Consider the following 23,593-nt stretch of genomic DNA (forward strand, 5'->3'; position numbering starts at 1 on the left):
TTTTTTGCTCTAGGGAAATAAATTTATTATCGGATAATGCTGAATGATTTACCATTATCACAATGAATAGCGAACAATGGATTTTTTTATATTTAATCAAGAAATGATTAAAAATTTTGTCAATAAATTTTTGAATGCTTTTTTGTGAAATATAAACTTTTTTTCTTTTTCCCAGATATAAGATTCCGCGAATGCATTTCACTTACGAACCCATAATCGATAAATCTAAATATACATTACTTTTTCCATCGAAATCGACTTCTCTACTATTGTTTAGAAAAACTAGAGCAAGCAAAGTGAAACCAATAAATATATGAAAAAAGCAAATTAGGTATGAGTAACGTTTGTAATTTTTTCGGAAATTGTTAGCAATTTTGATTAAATATGCTCTACTTTTTGCATGAAAGGCATATATGAGTTTGTCTTTCATTCTTATTTTGATACGTTTTTAATTGTGCTGTCAAACGACAAAACATTAAAGTCAACATATATATTTTATATATTATATAAGATACTATAATATGCTTATTTTTTCATCAGCAAAAAATATTTTTGATATTATAATTTTTTTATAATCTGCCATAAGTTCTTATACATGAAATTGATTAACTTAATTCGTTAATTAGCTTATGCCATATCTGATTTTCGAATATCTAAATTCTTTAAACATCTATCCCTTTAAAGGAAAAATTTACAATTTTTTTATAACGTGCATGAATAGAGAGCATCAAGCAAATTGTATTGATTGAATTAACTTTTTCTTTTCCGAAAATTACTAATAAAGAAGTGCATATTTCATTTCTATTTTTGTGAAAATGTTGTCCTTGTATTTATTATCCTTGTATCATTAATTATTTGTTACTATTGTTTTAGATTTTGCACAATTTACTTCCAACTTCAAAAAGGTAGCTTCTTCGTTAAGATCTAACTGTCAAACTTCATATATGTTGTTTGGGTTCCTTTTTTTTTTTTTTTTTTTTTTTTTAAGTGTAATAAATGTGCTAGCATTTGCCTATAATTTGCTTTTTATATTAACTTTTCATATATAATGTAGGTATGCTATTTGATATTTATAATCTTAAGTTCAATTAAATATAATGTTTGAGGGAAACATGTATTCATTTTAAAACAAAGTAATTTCAAACAGGAAATCTATGTAGATTCATAAGATAGGCATATTAACTTCTTTTCAAGGATGCATATAATTTTTGGTAATTTTAAAATTAAAAATATTTTTCATATTTAAGTTTATCAGAAATCTTGATATAATCAGTATTCTTTTAAATGTACTTCTAAAAATCAATTATTTTAAAAATTTGGCAATATAGTTTAAAACTTTTATCAAAGCATTTTGATCTTTAAAACGCTTACAGAGATTTATGGACTAATATCTATGCTGTTGGTAGACTTATTTATGATCAGAACTAATTTGTCATCTTGAGGAAGAGATAACTTTGATTATTAGGGGTAATAGATAGCAATCGTTCTTTGTTTTGAAATTGTCGATTCTGTTTTCTTTTAGTTGCAACATTCCCAATGATAAAATGTAATGATTGTCCAATAATAATAGCATCAAGGTGCTTAAATTTGAAAACCACTTTAAATATTTGATTTTGAGAAAAGGTTCTTAAAGAGTATTTAATTTTTTCAAGAAATGGGAAGAAAGCTTTTTGTTTAGTTTTGATTCCCCAGATGTTCAAAATTATAATTCAAAAGCATGGTCATAAAGGTTTGTTTACCATTTGTATAAGGAAAGAAAACTAATGAAAGGGAAAAATTTGGAGAAAGAATCCAGGAGTTACAACACATAATGTGTAATGATCCCTTTATTCCCACTCTCTCTCTCTTCAACAACATGCATTTCCATTTATTGAAATACTGGAATAATAATCCGAAAGAATCATTACGAGATACATACAGTACCATATATATTGTAATACAAAGAATGTTTGAATAATTTTTACTGTTTTCCATGTTGAATTTATTTAAATTATGCTCAGTAATTATATGTTTAACCTTTTATTTGTTCTTAAAGAAAAATACATATATTGAACTGATCAGTCAGAAAGCGTGATGAATTTGGTGCACCAAAGAAATGTATCTAACATGGGAGAAGTGTAATGAAATGTATAATATTACACATTTGATCATCATTTTCATTAACATGTTGACTTAGAGCAATCCCTCGAACAAAGAGATTTTACTGCATTATATTGAATTGTAATTAATTGCAGTATATAATTATGTTAGTCAATCACATAAAATCTAGATGAGATTTTAACTTGAAGCCATACATTTTCAGTGATTGATTATGTATTTTTTTAAAAATGTCCATATCCAGTTGGAAATTGTTATTTGTTGACAAATTTTAGTTTTTACTAAGGGAAAAAAAATTGTTTGATCTGATACTTAAATTTTTTTTAAAGAAATTAAAGAAAGGTTTTTCGAAACATTTTTTAGGATTCAGATTTTATAATTTTATATTAATTTTTTTCCTTTATAGAATGTTGAAAATCTCTTTTTTATATAAAGGTTTGTCCTGTGTAACATGCAGCATAAACCATTGAAGTTAGAATCGTGAAATTTAGGGAGTTATTTTTTGCATATCGGAGACACACTAAGAATGGATTTTTCAAATTTTTAATTCTAGGTATAATTAAAAGTAGAATTTTAACAAGTTTTCAGCGTAACAATAAAACATATTATTGCATAAAAATTAGTTAGTTTAAAGGTTTAAAAAAAGCTTATCAAAGATTAAATTTTTGTTTGAATGAATGCATGCATTTTTTTCTTTAGTAGTTTTGAAAAATTAGTTTGACACACTTTATAGCAATGATTTTTACTATAATAATTTAAAACATAATTATTGCTTCTTAAAATCATTGAGTCACTTACTTTATCACTGTTAACTTTTTCATGGGTGGTGTCGCAAAACAGGATACTAATTTTAAAATTTTTTATAAAAAAAAAAATATTGGCTTTAAAATCCTAAAAATTTATGGAAAAATAGCATTTAGTCTCCTTTTAGTTTCAGATGGCAACATGAGCAATTTTCATTTCTTTTAAGGCATTAATTTTATTTATGCCTTAATTTAATTCCTTTGTTTTGCCTTGATTTTTTGCCTCAAATTTGGGAATTTTTTTGACTTCATAAGAAATGAACTTTTATCAAAATCACTCATTTTCCTACAATGTCCATGAGGTTTTAAAATCATAATTTTGTTTAATCTTTAAATTAATTTAAAAACAAACCAAATTAGTTGATTCACAGATGTCCTCATTTGAGGATACCTCCCTTGGATGTCTGTTTATTTGCTTGCCTATCTTCTGCTCTGCTGCCTTTCTTCATGTGAAAGATGTAATTTTATATTTTTCAGAGAAAGATGTGATGTTGATTCTGTGTTGAAGGGAGCGTTTTGTTTATTTATCTCCAGATTCTGGAAAAAGAGACTCATGCTTGAAGCCAGAAAACATTTGACATTTAAGATTTGCTTTTTTTTTTTCTCGACTGATACTAATGTATCACCCTCATGTTCTGCTTTATTATTTTGCTATCTTTTTCTGTAGTAATTAGTTTTATATTTATTATTATCGTATTCAGCATGTAAAAATTTTACATCAAAAGATTAATAATAAAAAAAAAGAAAAAAAAAAAAGTTTCAATATATGCCCATCAGTTGTCCCCCTCAAAAATATTCGCTGTGCAATATTGAAAAAATGCCCACAAAACATGAACAATAATTTCCTATTATGTGTTAGATGAAAAGATATTCTCACATGCTTTGAGAAATTTCATGCCGAATGATAAGTTAGTTTTAATTTTGCTTTTTATTTGATATTTTTCACTTTATTAATCAATAAAATTAACAATTAATAAAATTTGATTGTAAATATTTATTTTTAGAATTTTAATTAGATAATTTTTATTTAATTAGATAATTTTATTAGTTGAATTAAATTTTAATAGTTATTATTTTTTAATTATTTATGTTTATAAGATTTACTTTAGAATTTCTGTAATAAAAATATTTTGTTTATTTAATATTTTAAAAGTTTAAAATTACCTTGGACATGAATAAAAGTGTCTATCAACCTAAAATATTCATAATTACTGTTGGTGTCATAAGGAATTAACAAAATTATTTTGAAACATTTTCTTGCACAGAGATGCTCTAGAGGGCTGTGTTCTCATTTGACGACACTAACCTCCTGCCAAAGGAGGCAAATTAAATAAATTTTTAACTGCAAAATCCATGTATATTAATCACAGTGATTGTGTTTTTTCATCATATTTCAAAAAAATTAATGACACATTCCTGAAAGGGTTGAAGTCAGTTGTGATAAAAGGGGGAGGGAAATGTTTTTTTTTTTTGCTTTTGTTTAAAGAAAAATTTTTAAGCACTTCTCTGAATAAGAATTTTAAATTCTGAGGCAGCCTGAATATATTTTCTTGCATTTGTTTAAAAACTACTTCAACTGTTCTCCCCCCCCCCTTTTGTTTCCGTGGAAACCAGAACATGTTAAAGTGTAAAATATGTAACATTGTTTTGTAATTTTTTTAAATAAGAATTTTTGCTTACTTTTTAAAAAGCAGGTTTGTGTTAAGTTTTCGAGAATGTTAAACTTTTAAAAAAGGCCTTCACTAAACTTCAGAAGTAAGAAAGATAAATAATCTGTAGAATATATATAAAAAAAAAATTGATTTTTCAGTTCTATTTCTATAGATTATTGTTGGATACTATATATAAGCTTTATATTTCAGGAACAATATGGAAGTGTTGGACAGTAACTCTCAATTAAAAGAATCTGAAGTTCAATCTGCTGAAATAAACTACAACTGTCGCCTTCCGAGGGATATAAATTTAGGAGTAAATCCTGGTGTCAAAGGTAAAGGTGAAGCTGATATCAATCTATTAGTAGCCTGTAAAGTTCAGCTTTCTTCTGAAGTCATTCGATGGAAAACTGAAACTCTGCGTTTACAAAAGGAACGAGACTGTGCCCAACTGCAATCTAAAGAACTTGATCAGATGGTAGTAAAATTGAGAGAAAAGACTAGAGAATTAGAAGATCGTCTGATGCAAGCTGAAGATGAAAAGAGGCATTTAAAATCTACAAGTTTCAATGTTGAAAAGGAAAGAGCATGCTTACTTCAAAAACTTAACTATAGCATTAATAAATGCAGTTCATTGGAAAGTTCTTTGAAACCTGAAGGGTCTCGGCCACAAGTTCTCGAATCTAGGAAATTTGGGTTGACACCACAAGAAGATTGGAGGGAGGTTTCACAGAAAATGCTCCAGCAAATGAAGAATGAAATGAGGGAACTCCAAGAAATGAGTGTTCAGTATCATGCTTTAGAAAAAGAAAATTCACAAGACATTTCAAATGAAACAGATGTAGATAATAAAGAAGTAAAAATAGAACTTTCTAATTTACTCTGTGAGGCACAGTCAATGAAGCAACAATTTCTTGAGCAGAGAAAGAAATTAGAATTGATTCTTCAAACTGTTATTTCTGGTGAGTATCAAATTTTTTTCTTGTGACTTTTTATAAAGATTTAATTTATAATGTATTCAATTATCTAGTGTATTATTCCTTATATTAAGGTGACCATTCGTACTGATTTTACCAGTACAGTACTGGTTTTCGGGGCATAAGTCCTGGTTAGTCATTAAACAAAATCAGTACACGAAAAGTACTGGTTTTAGATTAGAAAACATTAAAACAAAAAAAGTAATAAAATAAAAATAATAAAATTAGAACTGGCAACCCTGATAATTCCATGTGATATCGTCAGGTGTCGCATGAGTAGGACCGCCACGACGTCATACAATCCAGTGGTGGTCTGATATACTAACTACTGTGATGTACCTACCTTATTATTATCATGGCGGCAAAACGACGAAAGTGCGTATTTAATGATGATTTAAAATTAAAATATGCATTTATTAAAGTAATAATATTGATCCTAGTGAAGTATATTGTGAAATATGTAGAAGTACGTTTTCTATTGCAAATAGTGGGAAAAGCGACATTGGAAACCACATAAAAACAGTTAAACACAAACGAGCAGTGTCAGCAGCAATTGTAAGTTCGAGTATGACATCATATTTTAAGAAAAAAGAATTTGAAACTGCCGAGAAGAAAATAGCTGCAGCTGAAGGTTTGTGGGCATACAGAACAGTTATGCATTATCAATCTTTTCGATCAATGGACTGTACCTGTAAACTTATTAAGACATATTTCAATGCTAAATTCACATGCTCTAGGACCAAATGCGAAGCTATAATCCCCGATGTACTTGTCCCTTATGCAAATCAAATATTGGATGAAGATTTGAGAAACGTAAGTTTTATATCAGTGTATTCAGACGCCTCAAATCACAAAGAAATTAAACTTATTCTTTTACTTGTCAGATATTTTTCATACAAGAATGGAATACAGGTAAAAATTATTGAAGTAAAGGATTTGCCAGGAGAAACGTCTGACATAGTTACCGAATATATTGTAGAGGTCTTAAAAAAACATAATTTAGAAAGCAAGATATTAGAGTTTTGTGCCGATAACACCAACATTAACTTTGGAGGCATGCGAAGAGCCGGGAAAAATAATATTTTTACCAAGCTAAAAGCTACTTTGGACGGACGGGAGCTTGTGGGAATTGGTTGCTCAGCGCATATTTTAAACAATTCTATACAAACAACGGTGGACTGCCTTCCAATTGATATACAAACTTTAATTACCAAGATTTACTCTTACTTTTACATTTATACTGAGAGCGTCAGTGTATTAAAAGAATTTTGTAGACTTAGAATATTAAAAACTTTTGGGTTACAGTGCTACGCGGTGGTTAGCGTTACGACCAGCTATTGAGCGCGTGTTGGAAATATTTCCTGCATTAAAATCGTATTTTGCGTCTAATGAAAAAACTCCGACAATTATTAAAAATTATTTTGAGAATCCTGAAACCGAATCTTGGCTTTTCTTTCTCCATAATGTGTCGTCAATGTTTCATAACACGGTTTTAAAGATAGAAGGACAGGATATTTCTATGTTGGAAACAAATATCATTTATAAGGACCTTAAAACCAAAATTGCTGACAGGATAGCAAGTGTGTTTCTGCCCCTGCAAGTTCGACAAAATTTAAAAAGTCTAGAAGACGGCTTAGTATCTGGAAGAATGGGAAGACCATTTTGAGGGAATCGAGAATTTAATTGGATTACATTAAACATGAAACCTATGCATCAAATGGTTCAAGTATGCAGTGACTATTTAATTCAACATTATCCGGAAATAAATTTAATTGTAGATGAGCTCTTTGATGAAATCTGTTTCATTCAGCGCTACACCACAGATGAGAAACTTGGGCATTGGAAACAAAATTGTGTTTTGATATCAGATAGGTGGATTGAAATTTTTAAAGCCTTTAAAGAAAATGATGTGTCCAATAATATTGGCAAATTGGTAGAGTATTGCCTCTGTATGCCAGGAACTAATGCACCGACTGAACGGGTTTTTTCTTTATTAAACAACATCTGGACTAGCGAGAAAACCCAATTGCAAGTGGAAACTTTGAAATCATTGTTGATTGTCAAAAATAATTTAAATGCAACCTGTATGGAATTCTATGAAAATATACAGGAAAACAAAAATTTGTAAAACGCAATTCACTCCTCAGAAAAATATAAAAAAACAAACTAAATTAAATAACTCCTTATGTTTTATTATGTTATTATATTAGGTATGGCTTATCATGTTATGTTTTATTTTTATATTGTAAAATCATATTTTAGTTTTCACATTTCTTGTGTTTAAATAAACGCAACATTTTTTGATATCTAAAAGTTTTTTATTTACTTAGGTATATAGGTTGGCCGTTGGGTGAATTTTTGATAAAAATTTATAAAATTTGGGCGTGGCTGGTCAAAATTCATGTTGTCCTGGTTTCAGGTTAAAAAAAAATGGTCACCTTACCTTATATATATATATATATATATAATGTTCATTTTATGCAAGTATATTTAATTTTTTTTAATTACATATTAAATTAAATTTTAAATGCCTTCTGAAAATAAAGTGTCTTTTTTTTAAGGGGGGATGGCATATGCAATCTTCCTTTCTCATTTGCAGGGGTGTTTGTGGGACCCCAAAAAATCCCCGGAAACTTTTACGGACTTACTACCGGCATTTTGGAGTTTCGAGAAGGGGGGGGGGAGAAATGAAAAATTACAATTATGAAGTATTGAATGACCTAATTATAAAAGTTCAATGAATTACTTTTTTTGCAAAATTAATAACCATAAATTTTCAAACATATAAACTACTACATTTTATGCAAATCTTTTAAATTACCTGAATTAATTCTTTTAAAAAAAATTATCTAATTTCTGCTGCTTTTTTTTTATTTTCTGATGTTTGTGGGCTTGTCTTTCTTTTGTGGTGAACTTCATAATTGCAGGAAGGTTGACTTTTATTTTCCTCATTTACAGTTGAAGAAATTTCCTCGAGAACTGCACATGCAGAGGTAGAAGCAGTTTGCTTTTCTGCTAATGTAGAAGGTTTTTCAGAGACTTTTATAGGTGACTCATCTGAAATACATGTTTTTAAGTCCTCTTGATATGTTTTCCAACTTCTGTTCATATTCAGTAAGAGATCTTTGTGAATTGGATCAGTCATTGGATTTTTTGAGCCATATTTTTCACATGAGGTTTCTTTAGAAGCCATTAAATCATATTTAATAGTCTGCACTGCATCTAGGGAATCAATCTTAAGAGAGGTTCTATAGTCAGTGACAAGTGTATCCATTAAGTTGAATGCACTTTCCACTAATGGGCCATGGAAGCAGCTAAGGCAGGCTTTGACCAATTTAGCCAATGTAGGATACTTATAATCATTTGTGAAATCATCTTTTAAATTAAAAACTTTAGACCAATATTTATCAATTGTACACTTGACTTGATTTCCACTTTCATCAGATGTGTAGAGCATTTCTTTGGTGATATCAATATCACTCTGGTATAACCTTATTTCAGCTTCTACTTTTGACTTTTCATTATCACTAAAAATATGGGACATAAAAGATGATAATTTTTCAAAAGCTAATATTGTACTGGTTTTACCTCTTAGCTCTGGATCTAATGCTGTAAAACTAATTAGATATGAATTTTTAAGGGGTAATTTCTGTTTCATATGCTGAAATTTCTAAATGAAATTCTCTTGCGTACATAAATAAAAAAATATTTCAATAAGCGAAACGAAAAATTTACACGTGCATCAATAAATGAAACGAAAATTTTACACAGCGAAGAAAAAAAAGTTCCGAAGCGATCAATGACAAATAGCTAATACGGCGAAAAATCCCCCTTCTCTACTTATTGGCACCACGCCAGTAGAGATAAGACCTTTGAACCCAGAGTCACGTTATCGCACATCTGGTCGAACGAAGTCTCCCCCTTTTTTTTCTGCCGCGCCTACTTGCCGAAAAGAATCCAGAAGAGAATGTCCGAGAACCGGGGGAATGAGTCATAACTCGCAATAAGGAAAGAACAAAAAAGAAGTTTTTCCCCCCTTTTCACGCATTATCACTGCCTTTGGAGAAAGAAAGGAAAAGTTTTCACCACACACACTGACCTTGCGTTTTCTGCTTTAAAAGCAAACAAAATTACCCAGATCAAAATAAATAATTCATTATTATTCCTACTTCCTTTTGAACGACGATCCCCGGAAATTCCGGGGATCGAAGTTCAAAATCCCCGGAATTCCGGGGTTTCCCCGGAGCACAAACACCCCTGCATTTGAAAACAAGTTCTCTCCCTTTTGATTGCTTTTTGTTCCCCCCTGCAACAGTGGTAAACATATTTGTCACTTATACAGTGTTACAATTAAACAGTGGGTAAAGCTTTCTTCAAAGTAATTAAAAACTTTATACTATTTTTATATATTGCTTACATTGTTTTATTATATGGCCGAAGTGAAACTATAAAAGATTTATTGATTGTTATTCCATTCTATATATAGAAGAAGAAAAAAATCTACTTCTCTAATATCTTTACCACATACAGTAATATTTGTAGGCTACTGAGACGAATTAATAGGATTCCTATACTCCATATAGTAGATTTCCATCTTTTTTGTTTTCTTATACTATTAATTTCAAGTTGTCTGCTTATTTTGGAAATTACAAATTTCTTTCTGTTTATGGAAAGACTTGGCAGAGCTGGTCTTCTCTATGAAGGAGCCCCGGTGCAAGAAGCCATTTGGGAGCCTAATTTTTTTTGTAAAGTGAAAAAAAAAACCACGAACGCATATTATTAATGCATTATTTTATTTTCATTATTAATTACTATGGGAAAACTAAAGAATTTTGCAATTTCTTTTTCGATGCTTAGTATAGCAAGTGCATTTAAGCATTATTTTTTCATCATTAATTTATTTGAGTTACTTTTAAATCTATTTTCTATCTGTACAATGGCAGTATCAATTACAGTACTAAAAATAACATCTATCCTGTACCGTGTTTTCTCTAACTTCGGGTATTTCAGAATAATATTTTTGGAATTCGTTTTTTATGAAAATGTTCTGAAATATTCAAATTCCAGGCTATCTCTTGTTTCGTTGAATACTGTGTTAAATTTTGGATTTCTGTTTGAATTTTATAGACCAAATTAAATTAAATCAATCAAGAACAATTGTTTTTGCTTGAAATAATTTAATCTATTTTGGCTTTGCAACAAGTGTCATATACTGTTTTAAGAGTAATATTTAAATGTTTTTGTAAAATTTCCCATATTTTTGTAATGCAGAAAATAAGCAATATAAAAAAACAACAACAAAAAAATATATATACTGCTGGAAGCGACATCACAAATTAATAAATTAAAGGAGTGTGATAGGCAAAGTACGTTAATTGCAAGCGGGTTTAGAGAAAGTATTCCAGACTGTACACTTTTACATTTCCCTTTCATAATTGCAACAGCTGTCGTATGCTTGCCCTCTACAATTCATAATATCTAAATCAAGTTCACTTAATCTTTCCAATGGAGTTTCTGCAAGTCCTTCACCAGTCAGATCAGTTACTTCAATAAACCTTATAATGACTAATTTATAGTTAACTTTTCTCTTCAAAAGTTACATATCTAATAATGATTCAAGTTTGTTCCTTATGGGAAATATCAGGAGTATAATCCATTTGGATACTATAGTACATGGCTGCTTTTATATCGTGTGTAATTTTGTTAAGGACATTTCCTAATGCAGAGATAATTTGTTCTTGTGACTTATGTGCTAAATGATGCACAATTCTATTTTTAGAATTTATTATTTTGTTTATATGATCCATTAGCACAGGACTGTATTTACTTAATAATTCGATTAAACTTTAAAAATTTCCATTATTAGACTTGCCTATTATTTCGTGAGTTCCTTGAAGTGGAAGATTATTACACGCTAAAAATAGAATCACATCAATTTTTTAAATAGTAATTTTAGTCATGCCGTTTCCTTACATATATTAACTTGATTTGTTTTATCAATAGTCGAACTTAAATTTAGTCATTTTAATAATTCTTTCCAAGCAATAAACAGATTAATATGACAACTACAGTGTTCAAGATCTTGGATTACATTTGACAGCTTTCTCCAGTTATTATAGCCACCTATAAATCGTGCAGTTTGGTCATTTCCTCTTCTTTTGGATTAAATTAACCATTTCGCATTCTTTTAAAGTAGTAGGTAGTGGAAAATGATCTACCTTAAGCATTTTTCGCAAACACTCCTTTGTGTTGCACAGGTCCCATTTTAACACCAAACATTCTAAATTTATCAGTTATAACCCTTGACCATAAACCAGGATCATTTATACTGTCTTGATCATACTTGTTATTGTTATTTTCGTCATTATTTTCTGATTCGGTCACATTTGTATAAACACACGATTCTTCATCAAATTTCACCATTTCAACATTTTCATTGCTAGACTGTGTACTTTGCGCTGAACTCCAGTTGAAGTTTGAATTGTAATTTCTGAAGTTGAAGCAATATGTTTGCCAGAATTGCTTCGTAGCAAAAAAACAAAAACAGATCTACTTCTGACTTCTTAAAGTTTAGCTTTTCTTTACTCTTTTCTGATAATTTTCTTTTTTGACACCCAGAGGGATATTTCCTTGGTGTGGACATGGTTATATCTAACAGTATTTAGCAGTTTACAGAATGAATTATCAAATTATTATATGCTATATTATAAGCTATTGCCTAGTAGGTAAGGTAAGCGATTGTAAATCTATTTATCTTATATTAACAATATTTTACACATTTGCAAAAGACTTTAATATATAATATGAGCTTCGTATATATCCAAATCTGCCGATTGCTACATTTAAACTTCATCCTTAATTCTTTTCATTCCGGTCAAGTTGAAGTTCTGGTTGAAGCAGTAATGCAATGTGCATTGCTAGGAATTGATCATTTAATTTATCTTCGTTTTACTTTTTGCTTGAGAACTTAATATAAACAAACACAATAGATGCACACATAAAAAATATTACATTAGATGCAGGAAAAAGTATATAGGCGATGATTTACAAGTCCATTTGAACTTAGCCTTAGCCTCGACTTCTGGCCACCACTAGCGCCCAGAAGTCGTGCCGTTCTGTCTTAACATGTCTAAAGGGGATTTCTTTATTCATAAATCAACGTCACCATTTTAATTTTTAATTACGGTGGGGCCCACTGCATAGCACCCACCAGATGGCCGGTCCTGTGATTTGCTATTAAAACTGGGCTGAGGAAAGTGTGTCAGAATAGTAGATTTTTCTTAAAAATATATTATGATTAGATAAGTGAATGAAACTGAAAAATCATTATTGTAGTATTGTACATATCAACAAAACCTTCTGATTTCTTCATCTTTGAATACTAATATGTATTTTAAATAGAAATTGCTTTGTTTCAGTTATTTTATTATATGTTGAAATAAATAAGTTTTGTGTTATTTACTTGGTATATTTAATATGTAGTTTATATTTAATATGTAGTTATTTTTAGAAATCTTATTAAATATTAATTAAGAATTCTTGGAACTAAAAGCTTAATGAGCTTTGTTAGTAACTTATTTTTATTGATACAGATAGATAAATTTTAATCCAGAATTTAATTAACATTTAAAAAAAGTTTTTAAAAAAATATTTTTTTTTTTTTTTTTTTTTTGTGGAAATTTATAAATTTGTATACTATCTTCCAAGACATGATTAATGATGCAAAACAAAGAAATATAAGATATTTGAATAATTTTTGTTAAAAAAAATATTAATCTGAATAAAAAAAAAAACTATCACAGCCTCAGTCAGATCTGAAACTTATGTATATATACATATATATATAGAGAGAGAGTGGGTGAGAAAGTCATTCATATTGCATATTTGTTGTCATTCAGATTTGTTGAAAAAAAAATTGTTTAATTGTAGCTCACAGCTGTGAATATTTGTATATAATAAATATTTGTTAAATTGACTAAAAATTATTTGTATTAAACATTTTTGTGAAATATATTTTTGAAAATATTTTAGGTGGTTTTTCTAAGCAAGATCAGGTATTCCTTAATAAATCCAGAGATATGGACTCTTTATATGCTGATGTACAGAGTTTGGCCTCTTCTAACCCCAGAAGAATGTCAGCAGAGGATTATCGTCTTCATTTTAGTAAACAACTTGAAAATACAAGTGATGCAAAGAAAATGGCTAGAAAAGTGCAGAATTTTCTGAAAAGTCCAGACTTGTGTGTTTTTCCAAAAGATTCGACTGTGACTGCAAAAGATCTGAACTCTTCAGATCGCTCTCACTGCTTTCCAGATAAAGCTGAAGTGGCTTCAGCAATGAAAATTGAAGATTCAGAAAAGGTTTGCCCTATTTGTCAAATTACTTTTAGGGCATCCATTTCACAAACTGACTTTGAAGAGCATGTTGTAAATCACCTGGAGAGAGAAAGTGCTTCTTTACTTGATCAGTATGTCATTGTGTGAAAAAAAAAACAAAAAACCTGTGGTGAATGCCATTGTTGCATATTATATCTTAATAATATCCATATACAATAATATAGAATTATTTTTTAAAAACAGTTTGCTAAATTGCTTTATATAGTTACTTTTATATGTTGCATTATATATCTAGATATTCCAAAGATATTAAAATCTATTAAAACATTTTACTTATTTTAATTTTTTTAATTATAGATTTAAAATATCTGCATCATTTAATCAGTTTTTAGTCGGTACTGAATTGTTGTGTAATAATCAGTTAAAATAACCTTTTTAAAAAGTAATAATTTATTTGTTCCTCAATTTGTATTTTTTGCCCTAAAATGACCTAGTAATGTTCAGTTTTGTTATTTTTTTACTGTCAAATTGAATTCCAATTGAAATAGTCAGTTCATGTGTTTAAAGAATCATAATCTAAAAATTTAAACATGCTATTAATACAAAATAGTTTTCTTCAGTTTTGTATGTTTTTATTACATGTGAATCTAATAATTAATCCGTTAAATTTCAATCAATCTTCAACTCTGAATTGAAATAATTTTTAAGCTAGTATTACAAACTTGAAAAAACATGGAAAATAAATTTAATGAGTATTGTTTCCAAAGTACGAATTTTTAGAGGTTATAGAGTAGCAAAGTCTAATAAAAATAACCATTTTTAAAAATTGCATTGAACACAACTTTCAGATTTTTTTTTAATCAGATCTTTTATTATTATTCCATAATTTAGGAAAACTTGAATATGATTTGTACTTAGATATCCAAGATTTTTTAATGTTGAGGATTGTATCTGAAGAAATCGTGTTCAAGTTTTAAATACTAATTTTTAATTAGAATATATATTCCTTCGTTGTGCAAGATGGTTGGTTTGGAAAGCATTGAAAAGGGGAAAAAGGCAAAACAATTTTAAGCCCACTCTCATTGGCCACATTTATAGCAGTATGCAATTAGAAGTTATTTCATTTCAAAGCTAAAAATGAATGAAATATTTTGCTGCATTTAATCTGCAATATGAATTTTCTTTTTGAAGAAAAAAGTTTCATTGAGAGAATTCATATCATTTTAAATAATGATCATTTATTTGTTTCCATGTTGAAAAAATTGTGATTATTTCTTAAGCAATTTTTTAGATCTAAGTAACTGAGCTATTCTCAAATAAGTATATTGTTTTTTAAATGTTAATTATTATAATAGTTGATTTAATTGTTTTTTCTATCCAATAATCAATAGATTTGGTAATAATTTTGGAAAGCCCATTGTTTTATTTGTAACATGACATATATGGGACCAATATTTTTTAAGTTTCTATATTTTTATATATATGATTATTAAGATGATTTTTATATATATTAGATCTGAAAAAGATACAAATTAGTTATACTTTTACATGATTATGTAATGTAGAATGTTCATTTATAAAAAAAGAGACATGTACATATGCATGTTATGACTGTTTAATTTGATAGGAAAGAAAAAAAAAAGTATTATTTTGTTATCTAGTTAAGTTTTTTTTTTTTTTTAACCGGTTAAAAAATGTCTCAAAATTTATGAACTGGAATTTTATTTTTACCTTCGTTTACTACAAAAAAGGATTGGCAGGTTCCTGGTTCCGAGATTCTTAACAGTTATAAAATTAATTACTTATTTAAAAGAAAAATTAATAATGATTCAAAATTTAAAATGATGATTATTATTTTAAGAATCATAGTCTATGTTTTACTACATTTAATTATTACAAATGAATTTTGAAATTACTTTGATCATGTTATCCATTAAAAATTGACAAAATTCTGTTTAGCATTAACCTATCAATAAAAACAATTGCTCCACTTTTTGAACTAGATTAATGATTATATTTTTCATTGATTTTTAAAAATTTGAACAAAATTTTCTTTTAATAATGCCACAAATTATTTTTCAAATCAAAAATTTCTTGGAGGAATCAATATGTTAATTATAATTTAGACAAAATGTTTCATTACAACGATCTATTCTTAAAGTATTTTTTTCAGTTGATAATCTTTAATATAAAACAACTTTATCATGCAATTATTTCTATACAAAATATAAATTTCTGTCATATAAAACAATAATTGTAACTCTACTTCCATTATTAGAGCATAATTATTAATATAAATAGAACTGTAAACTGATGTTACAGAATCCCTTTTAACTGCATTACATCAAGAATTGATTTTGAAGATATTATTTGACATTAAGCTGATGAAAATCAACTAATCAAAGTATCTAAAATTTTCTGTTTAAATATAATTAATGTTCATGGCTTATATGCAGTTTGTCAATTAAATATATTTCTTATAACCTTTTCATTTACAATTTCCTTTTTAAAAACCGTACTGTGAAATGATTGTGATTTATTGTATTTATGTTAATATATAATTCAGTTTACTTTTGAAACTATAATATTAATATTTTCAATTCATTGATGACCTGATTTTTGATCTCATGTTCAATGAGCTTTGGTATTTACAGATGTCGAGTCCTACAATTACTAATTTTCATTTCATTTAATATTTTTTTTTCTCCTTAAGGTATCTTGATTTCTATTGTAATAAGTTTCTAATTTATGAAATTACCTTTAACAAGCAAGGATTTACACAAATGATCCAGGGTTACTAGATGATTTATGCAAGTTTCCAACAGTGCCTTGTACATTTAGGATATAGGGTAAAAATTAACAATTGTGTTTGTTTATATGCTATTAGTCAGAAGCTTTTTTTTATATTAAAAAAATACTTGTATTTAATCTGGAATAAGTTCCTGTGTTTTACTATATGCTGATGATATGTTTAAAAGAGTTTATAAAAATAAAAGCTTATTTTGATTATTTATAAATGCTGTTCTTTATTTGCTATTTATGGATTGTTTTTTAAAATAGATTTCTTATCTTAATCCAGTCATGGTGGTTTGTCAAGTATGCATACTAGCTTTATAATCAGGGTAGCCATCATTTCTGATCTTTTTTGAATGCATTTAATAACTTCTGTGTTCTTGAATTACTGCACAATATATTCTTAACTGTAATTATTATTTTAGTCTCTTAACTAAAAACAATGTAAAATAACATATAATGTTCAGAGGAGATGGTCTATCATTTTTACTTACTGAAAACATTTCCCTTTTTTGCGAGTATATTAACCAACAGTAGAAAACACGTGCCCATCTAGACCAACTTTTACCAGTCATACCTCCGAACAGCTTGCCAAATTTACTTATCAAAGTATGCTTAAGAATGAAGTGATTTGTTTCTTTTCAGTGGGTTCTCTCCTCTCCATATTGTTTACCAATACACATTTCAGAAAACTGAGCAATAATTTTACTACAAAAAAAGTTCATTTAAAAATACAAAATGAAATATCTATATCAAAATTACATTGACTTTTAGCTCCCCAAATATAATTATATATATATATATATATATATATATATATATATATATACATATAAAAAATCGCCTGAATGCTGGCTAAACCCCTAAACAGAGAAAAAAGTGGAAAATTGCTCATTGATTTTTTTATTTTATTTATTGCATGGAAAAAAAAATTAAAATGGATAAATTTCAAAAAAGTGTGAAAAAAATAAAATTAAATCTCTTTTTTTTTTTTGAAAAATGTGTACTTATAACGCATCAAACGAATTAATTTGTGTTTAATTTTACATTTAAATTATAGAGCATTTTGTTGAATGTATGGGGAATTTTAAACAAACACAAAATATTAGCAATTTCATGTTGTCCATAACATCCGTCCATGTAAAGAATTTAGTAAATCTCCATTCATAATGTTTAAAAATGAACAAAATAAAAAATGTTTTATGGAAATATAAAGGGTTAGATGTTATTGCAAATAACACAACAAAAAGATCTCCGAGAAGTGGAAAGAATAATTATTGTGAAATAATTATTCAATTAAAACAAATAGTTTCGGAATTATAATAATGGGTCAATATTTTATATTCAGTTTAAACAGTTTTGAATACTTTCGCTTTTGTACCACATGGTATGATCGATTTGGTGTTTGAAGGAAGAAGGGGGGGGAGAGGGGTATAGCTATATATACATATATCCTTTAAATAAAAGATCTATTAAAAATTAAAATCATGACAGTAACAGGAATTAGGTTTTAGTTCGGCTGCCTTTTCCCATAGTACACAAAACCATTTTTGCTAATTATATCAATAACTTACAGTTCTGGGGGGGACACTTTTGGGGAAAATATTGTATATTGTTACAAAATATTTCTTCTATTACAAATACCGTCAATTAATCGGAGCACATTTAATCGCTAGTCATTAGTTCAGCAGCTTTCTTGCTGTCTAATCCTCCAAGACCTCCCGGTCTCTAGTGCTTGTTTTTTTTATAGCCTTCCCACAGGAAGTGACGTAATCTTGGGAAAGTCCCAGAACTTTCTCCAAGTTTCAAGGAGAAACTGGTCTCGGTGATATAATGTTGGGACCATCTGGAGTCTTCTAGAAGATTCCTTTCGACGCCAAGGTCGCCAACATTTGTCGCCAAGACCGCCAAATTTCCCGCCAAGTCGCCATGTCAGGGATACGTTTTTATCACTTCGTAACACTGCTCTCCCCTTCGAAAACTGCACGACCCGGACAGTCTCATTACATAGAACTATGATCAGTGGCCCGATACGGAGCCAGCCGATTAATGTGGATGACTTTTGGCTTGGCATTCGGCGACCTCCGTACTCTGTAGATGACATCGTTTAATCTCTTGACAATAGTATAAGGTCCTTCACAGTTCTGTTGTAACTTCGGACTCAGACCTCTCCGTCGCTTCGGGTTATACATCCAGACTAGATCACCCTCCTTAAATTGGTGGTCGGTCGCTCTGGAGTCGTAACGAATTTTCATTCTTTCGCTGGCCAGTTTAATTCGCTCTCTGGCAAAAGCATGTATGCTTCCCAAACGCGCTTCTAAATTGTTCATGTACTCATTCGGCGAGGAAGGTGTTTCACTCGGTCGTCCAAAGAGAATATCACAGGGCAATCGCAGCGTTCGACCAAAAAGCATTTCTGCTGAGGTCAGTCTGGTCGCCTCATGTTCTGCGCTCCTATAGGCTAAGAGAAAGAGTGGCAGATGTACATCCCAATCAGTCTGATTTTTCGAAACGAATAAAGACAGATTGTTTAAAATTGTTCGATTAAACCTTTCAACCATTCCATCGGACTCGGGATGCAACGCCGTCGTTCTAGTCTTCTCAATCCCCAAAAGTTTACAAAGTTCAGTAAAGAGAGCGGAGTTAAAATTTGTTCCTTGATCAGAATGCAAAATCATAAGCACGCCATAACATGAGATCCAGCTTCGAAGTAATTCTCCAGCTACAGTCGAGGCCTCCTGATCTGGAATGGGAATTGCTTCGGGCCACTTGGTAAAATAGTCCATTAACACCAGGACATACTTATTACCCTTTGTCGTAGCAGGAAAAGGTCCTAGGATATCCAAGGCAATTCTTTCAAATGGTTCTCCCACATTATACCGTTGTAAACGACCCTTCGTTCTTGTTTTAGGTCCTTTTCGGGCTCCGCAAGCATGACATTCCCTGCACCATTTTTCAACGTCAACGCGAAGTCGATCCCAATAAAATCTTTCCCTTGTTTTACTCAAGGTTTTCATGACTCCAAAATGCCCTCCACTTGGGCTGTCATGGGTCTCTTGCAGAACTTCTGGAATTCTACTCTTTGGGAGAATTAATTGCCATCGGCAGGTGGTTCCATCGTCACTCTCCCACTTGCGGTATAAAACACCGTCTTTCAGATGTAAGGAGTCCCAAAGAGCCCAGTATCGCTTCGTTGCCGGACTTTCCGGAGCGATTTCTTCCCAAGATGGTCGATCCGCCGAATTTAGTTTCTTCTTCAAAATTGGCTTAATAGCGGGATCTTCCAACTGTGCTTTTTGTATCTCACTTGAAGACCAGGGATCCACCGTTGTTTTTGTTAAAACGTTCACGGAAATATCCGTTTCCATTCCGAACTTTTTTTCCGCATTCGTGCAATGTTTGCAGCTTTCCCTACAGGGTCTTCGAGAGAGGGCATCTGCGTTTCCGTGAGAGATCCCTTTGCGATGCTGGATCTCGAATTCATACTCCTGAAGTCTTTGAATCCAGCGAGCTATCTGACCTTCAGGTTCTTTAAAATTTAAAAGCCATTTCAGTCCCGAGAAGAAATTTCCAGAGATAGTGATGGAAATGCTCTACAGACTTTACAATGGCTAGTAATTCTTTACGTGTGACACAATAATTTCTTTCTGCTTTACCCAAGCTCTTGCTGAAGTAAGCGATGACACGTTCTTCATTTCCAATCTTCTGGGATAACACAGCCCCTATTCCTTCATTACTAGCATCCGTATCCAATATAAAATCTTTGTCAGCCCGAGGGTAGGTCAAGACAGGGGAAGTTGTCAAAGCCTGCTTTAAACTGTTGAAAGATTTATCGCATTCGTCTGTCCAATTAAATTTAGATTTAGCTTCAGTTAATTTGTGTAAAGGTCTTGCTATTGTAGAAAATTTTTTTACAAAGCGTCGATAATAAGTATACAGCCCAAGGAAACTTCGAAGATCATGCACTGTCTCTGGACGAGGCCAATCGACTATTGCCTTAATTTTCTGTGGATCAGTTTTAACTCCCTCTGCTGAAATAACATGTCCGAGGTAAACTACCTGCTTTTGGAAGAATCAGCATTTCTTAGGGCTTAACTTAAGGTTGGCTTTCTGTAGTCTCTGGAATACTTTCCGAAGGTTATTCAAATGTTCGTCCTACTACTATGATGTCATCTAAATACACTAAACAGGCTTCAGACGATAGTCCACGTAATACTGTCTCCATTAGTCTTTCGAATGTGGCAGGAGCATTACAAAGTCCGAAAGGCATTACCTTGAATTGCCAAAGGCCTTGTCCGGTGGTGAAGGCCGTCTTTTCTCTATCTTCAGGTCGGATCTCTACCTGCCAGTATCCACTTTTCAAATCCAGCGTCGTGAACCATTGATTTCCGTTCAAAGCATCCAGGGTATCGTCTATTCGCGGTAGAGGATAACTGTCTTCTTTAGTAATTTCGTTCAATTTCCTGTAGTCGACACAGAATCTTGTCGATCCGTCTTTCTTTTTGACAAGAACAATAGGCGAAGCCCAAGGGCTAGACGTTTCCTCAATTATTTCGTTGTCAACCATTTCTTTAATTAGTTTCTCTGTTTCTTCCTTCTTTGCAAGGGGCAATCGCCTGGGGTGTTGTTTAATTGGTGGATGGTCACCGGTATCGATTCTATGTTGTGCCATTTTGCACCGGCCAACATCAGAGTCACAGATCGAAAACTAGCTTTGAAATTCATTAAGCAATTTTCTTACTTCTCTCTTTTGCTGTTCATCAAGTCCTTCAAGATTCTCCAAAATTATCGGAGGATGTGCTCCAGAAAACTCTTGAGGACGAGCGACGATATCCATCAACTGGTCACATGACGCAATAACAGTTCCTTTGCTCACGATCTTGGATCTATTGTTCAGATTCAATACTCGAACGGGTATGGCTTCCGTCTTCAAATCAACCAGTGAGGCCGCCACAAGCACACCCTTTTGGGAAACTTGACTAGGAAAGTCCGTTACGGCGTACCTGAACGGTGCAGAAACTTCAGAAACCCCCTGGATAAGACATTCAGATCTTGGCGGTATTAAAGTTCTCTCCTTGGCCAATACAGAACATGACTTTGAATTCTGTACATCGGCTGAAAACAGAGGAATTTCTTCCCCTGCTGTCCGTATCTCGTTTCTCTTAAGGTCTACAGTAAAGTTAAATTTTTGAAGGAAATCCAGACCTAGAATACAGGGATCGGTGATGTCAGCTATGTAGATCTTATGATGAAATTTTCTTGATCCCAATTCAATGGATGCATCTAATTTGCCATGTATTTTCGCATTTTCACCTGTAGCAGTCTTTAAAGAAATATTAGGAGCTGTGTAATAAAATTGTTCTTTTAATTTCTGGGCCAAGTCTGTTCTTAAAAGTGTGACATTTGCTCCCGTATCTACCAACATCATACACTGGATGCCGCAAATAAGTCCTTCTAAGTAAAGTCCATTTTTATTTCCACTAAGAGCTGAAACTCTCAGTCCTTCTTCAGGGGCTTCATTCAGAAAAGGCAGCCTTCGCCCCGCAAGACGGCCATGAGTTAGTTTCCCTGGTTGGAAATAACCACCGAGCACTTTCTCTGTAAGTGCCCCTTCTTGTTGCACCTCCAGCAAGTCACATTCGAGTTTCGGCGAGGGATGTTATTCTTTTCTCCACCATGACTGTTCAATAACTTTTCCAGCAAACTGCAGAGTGATTCAAATTTGTCATCACTTTTCCTGCCGGCCTCATTCTGAATCTCAATCGGTCTGACACATCTGGGACTCCGGGAAACAGTTTTTGCAGCCTCATACTTCATGCTATAAGCTAGAGCTGATTTTAGATCTTTTTCATCTGTTAGCCTCGTTGCAAGCTGTGTGTCTTCGTCTCTGATGGCATCGACGAAATACTGCACTGCTAGGCTTTCCCGAACATCCCGAGGGCATTCAGCGTATGCCAGGCTCATTAATCGCTGCACATCTGCGGCCAAAACGTGAAGGCTTTCTCCTGCCTTTTGTCGTCTTGTCTTCAGCTGTGTTCTGTAAAATTGGGTTAGATGGCTGTCCCCAAATCTGGATTCTAAGGTTTCTTCAATTGTCATTAGGTCCGTCAGCTTTTCAGATGGAATTCCTTGAAGAACCTCCACCGCTGATCCACGGAGAGATGCTACAAGTTGGCTGGCTTTTACAACATCTGTCCATCCGTTTGTAGAACTGACAACATCAAATTGGGTTTTAAAAACAGTCCATGATGTCTCTTCATCAAATGTCAATGGTTTAACTGTCGGTCTGGTATACGAGAATTCTGAATTTGGTAGGAAGTTGTTTGGTCTGTCCTCGAGTTCACTAAGTCTCTTCTCGAGATTGCCGATCCTCTCCTGAACTGCTTCGATATTGGTTCGAGCCTCGTCCTTCACTACTCCAATCTCCCTCTCGACACTCTGGACGTCTTCTTCTATCTTCTCTACGCAACTATTAACGTGATCCTTAATTCCTTTTACTTGACTCTCGACCTGCATCTGAATCTTATCATTCAATTCCTTTTGGTCTTTCCTCATTACGTCCTGTCCAGCTTTTATCTCTGCCATTATGGCAAGTAGCTCTGTGAATTTTTCATCCATTCCTCTGGTCCAAGGCATATACAGGAAAATCCAACTATTCCCACTTCTGACACCAAAATGTTACAAAATATTTCTTCTATTACAAATACCGTCAATTAATCGTAGCACATTTAATCACTAGTCATTAGTTCAGCAGCTTTCTTGCTGTCTAATCCTCCAAGACCTCCCGGTCTCTAGTGCTTGTTTTTTTTTATAGCCTTCCCACAGGAAGTGACGTAATCTTGGGAAAGTCCCAGAACTTTCTCCAAGTTTCAAGGAGAAACTGGTCTCGGTGATATAATGTTGGGACCATCTGGAGTCTTCTAGAAGATTCCTTT

At 31.5% G+C, this 23,593-nt stretch overlaps 1 protein-coding gene across 1 annotated transcript; it reads left to right on the forward strand.

Annotated features, from left to right (window-relative positions):
* The first annotated feature begins 218 nt into the window (after positions 1 to 218).
* LOC129972454 (uncharacterized) lies at positions 219 to 16,865 on the forward strand. Its single transcript, XM_056086596.1, has 3 exons — positions 219 to 331; positions 4,763 to 5,514; positions 13,561 to 16,865. Exons 2-3 carry the CDS (start codon positions 4,770 to 4,772, stop codon positions 14,010 to 14,012), a joined length of 1,197 nt encoding a protein of 398 aa, XP_055942571.1. The 5' UTR covers positions 219 to 331; positions 4,763 to 4,769; the 3' UTR covers positions 14,013 to 16,865.
* The last annotated feature ends 6,728 nt before the right edge of the window (positions 16,866 to 23,593 follow it).

Source organism: Argiope bruennichi, chromosome 6 (genome assembly GCF_947563725.1).
Source record: "Argiope bruennichi chromosome 6, qqArgBrue1.1, whole genome shotgun sequence".
NCBI classification, from domain to species: Eukaryota; Metazoa; Arthropoda; class Arachnida; order Araneae; family Araneidae; genus Argiope; species Argiope bruennichi.

Coding starts and splice junctions, on each gene's coding strand:
- LOC129972454 (XM_056086596.1), top strand. CDS start 4,770: ATGGAAGTGTTGGACAGTAACTCTCAATTAAAAGAATCTGAAGTTCAA. Junction 5,515..13,560: donor TCTTCAAACTGTTATTTCTG/GTGAGTATCAAA, acceptor AAAATATTTTAG/GTGGTTTTTCTAAGCAAGAT.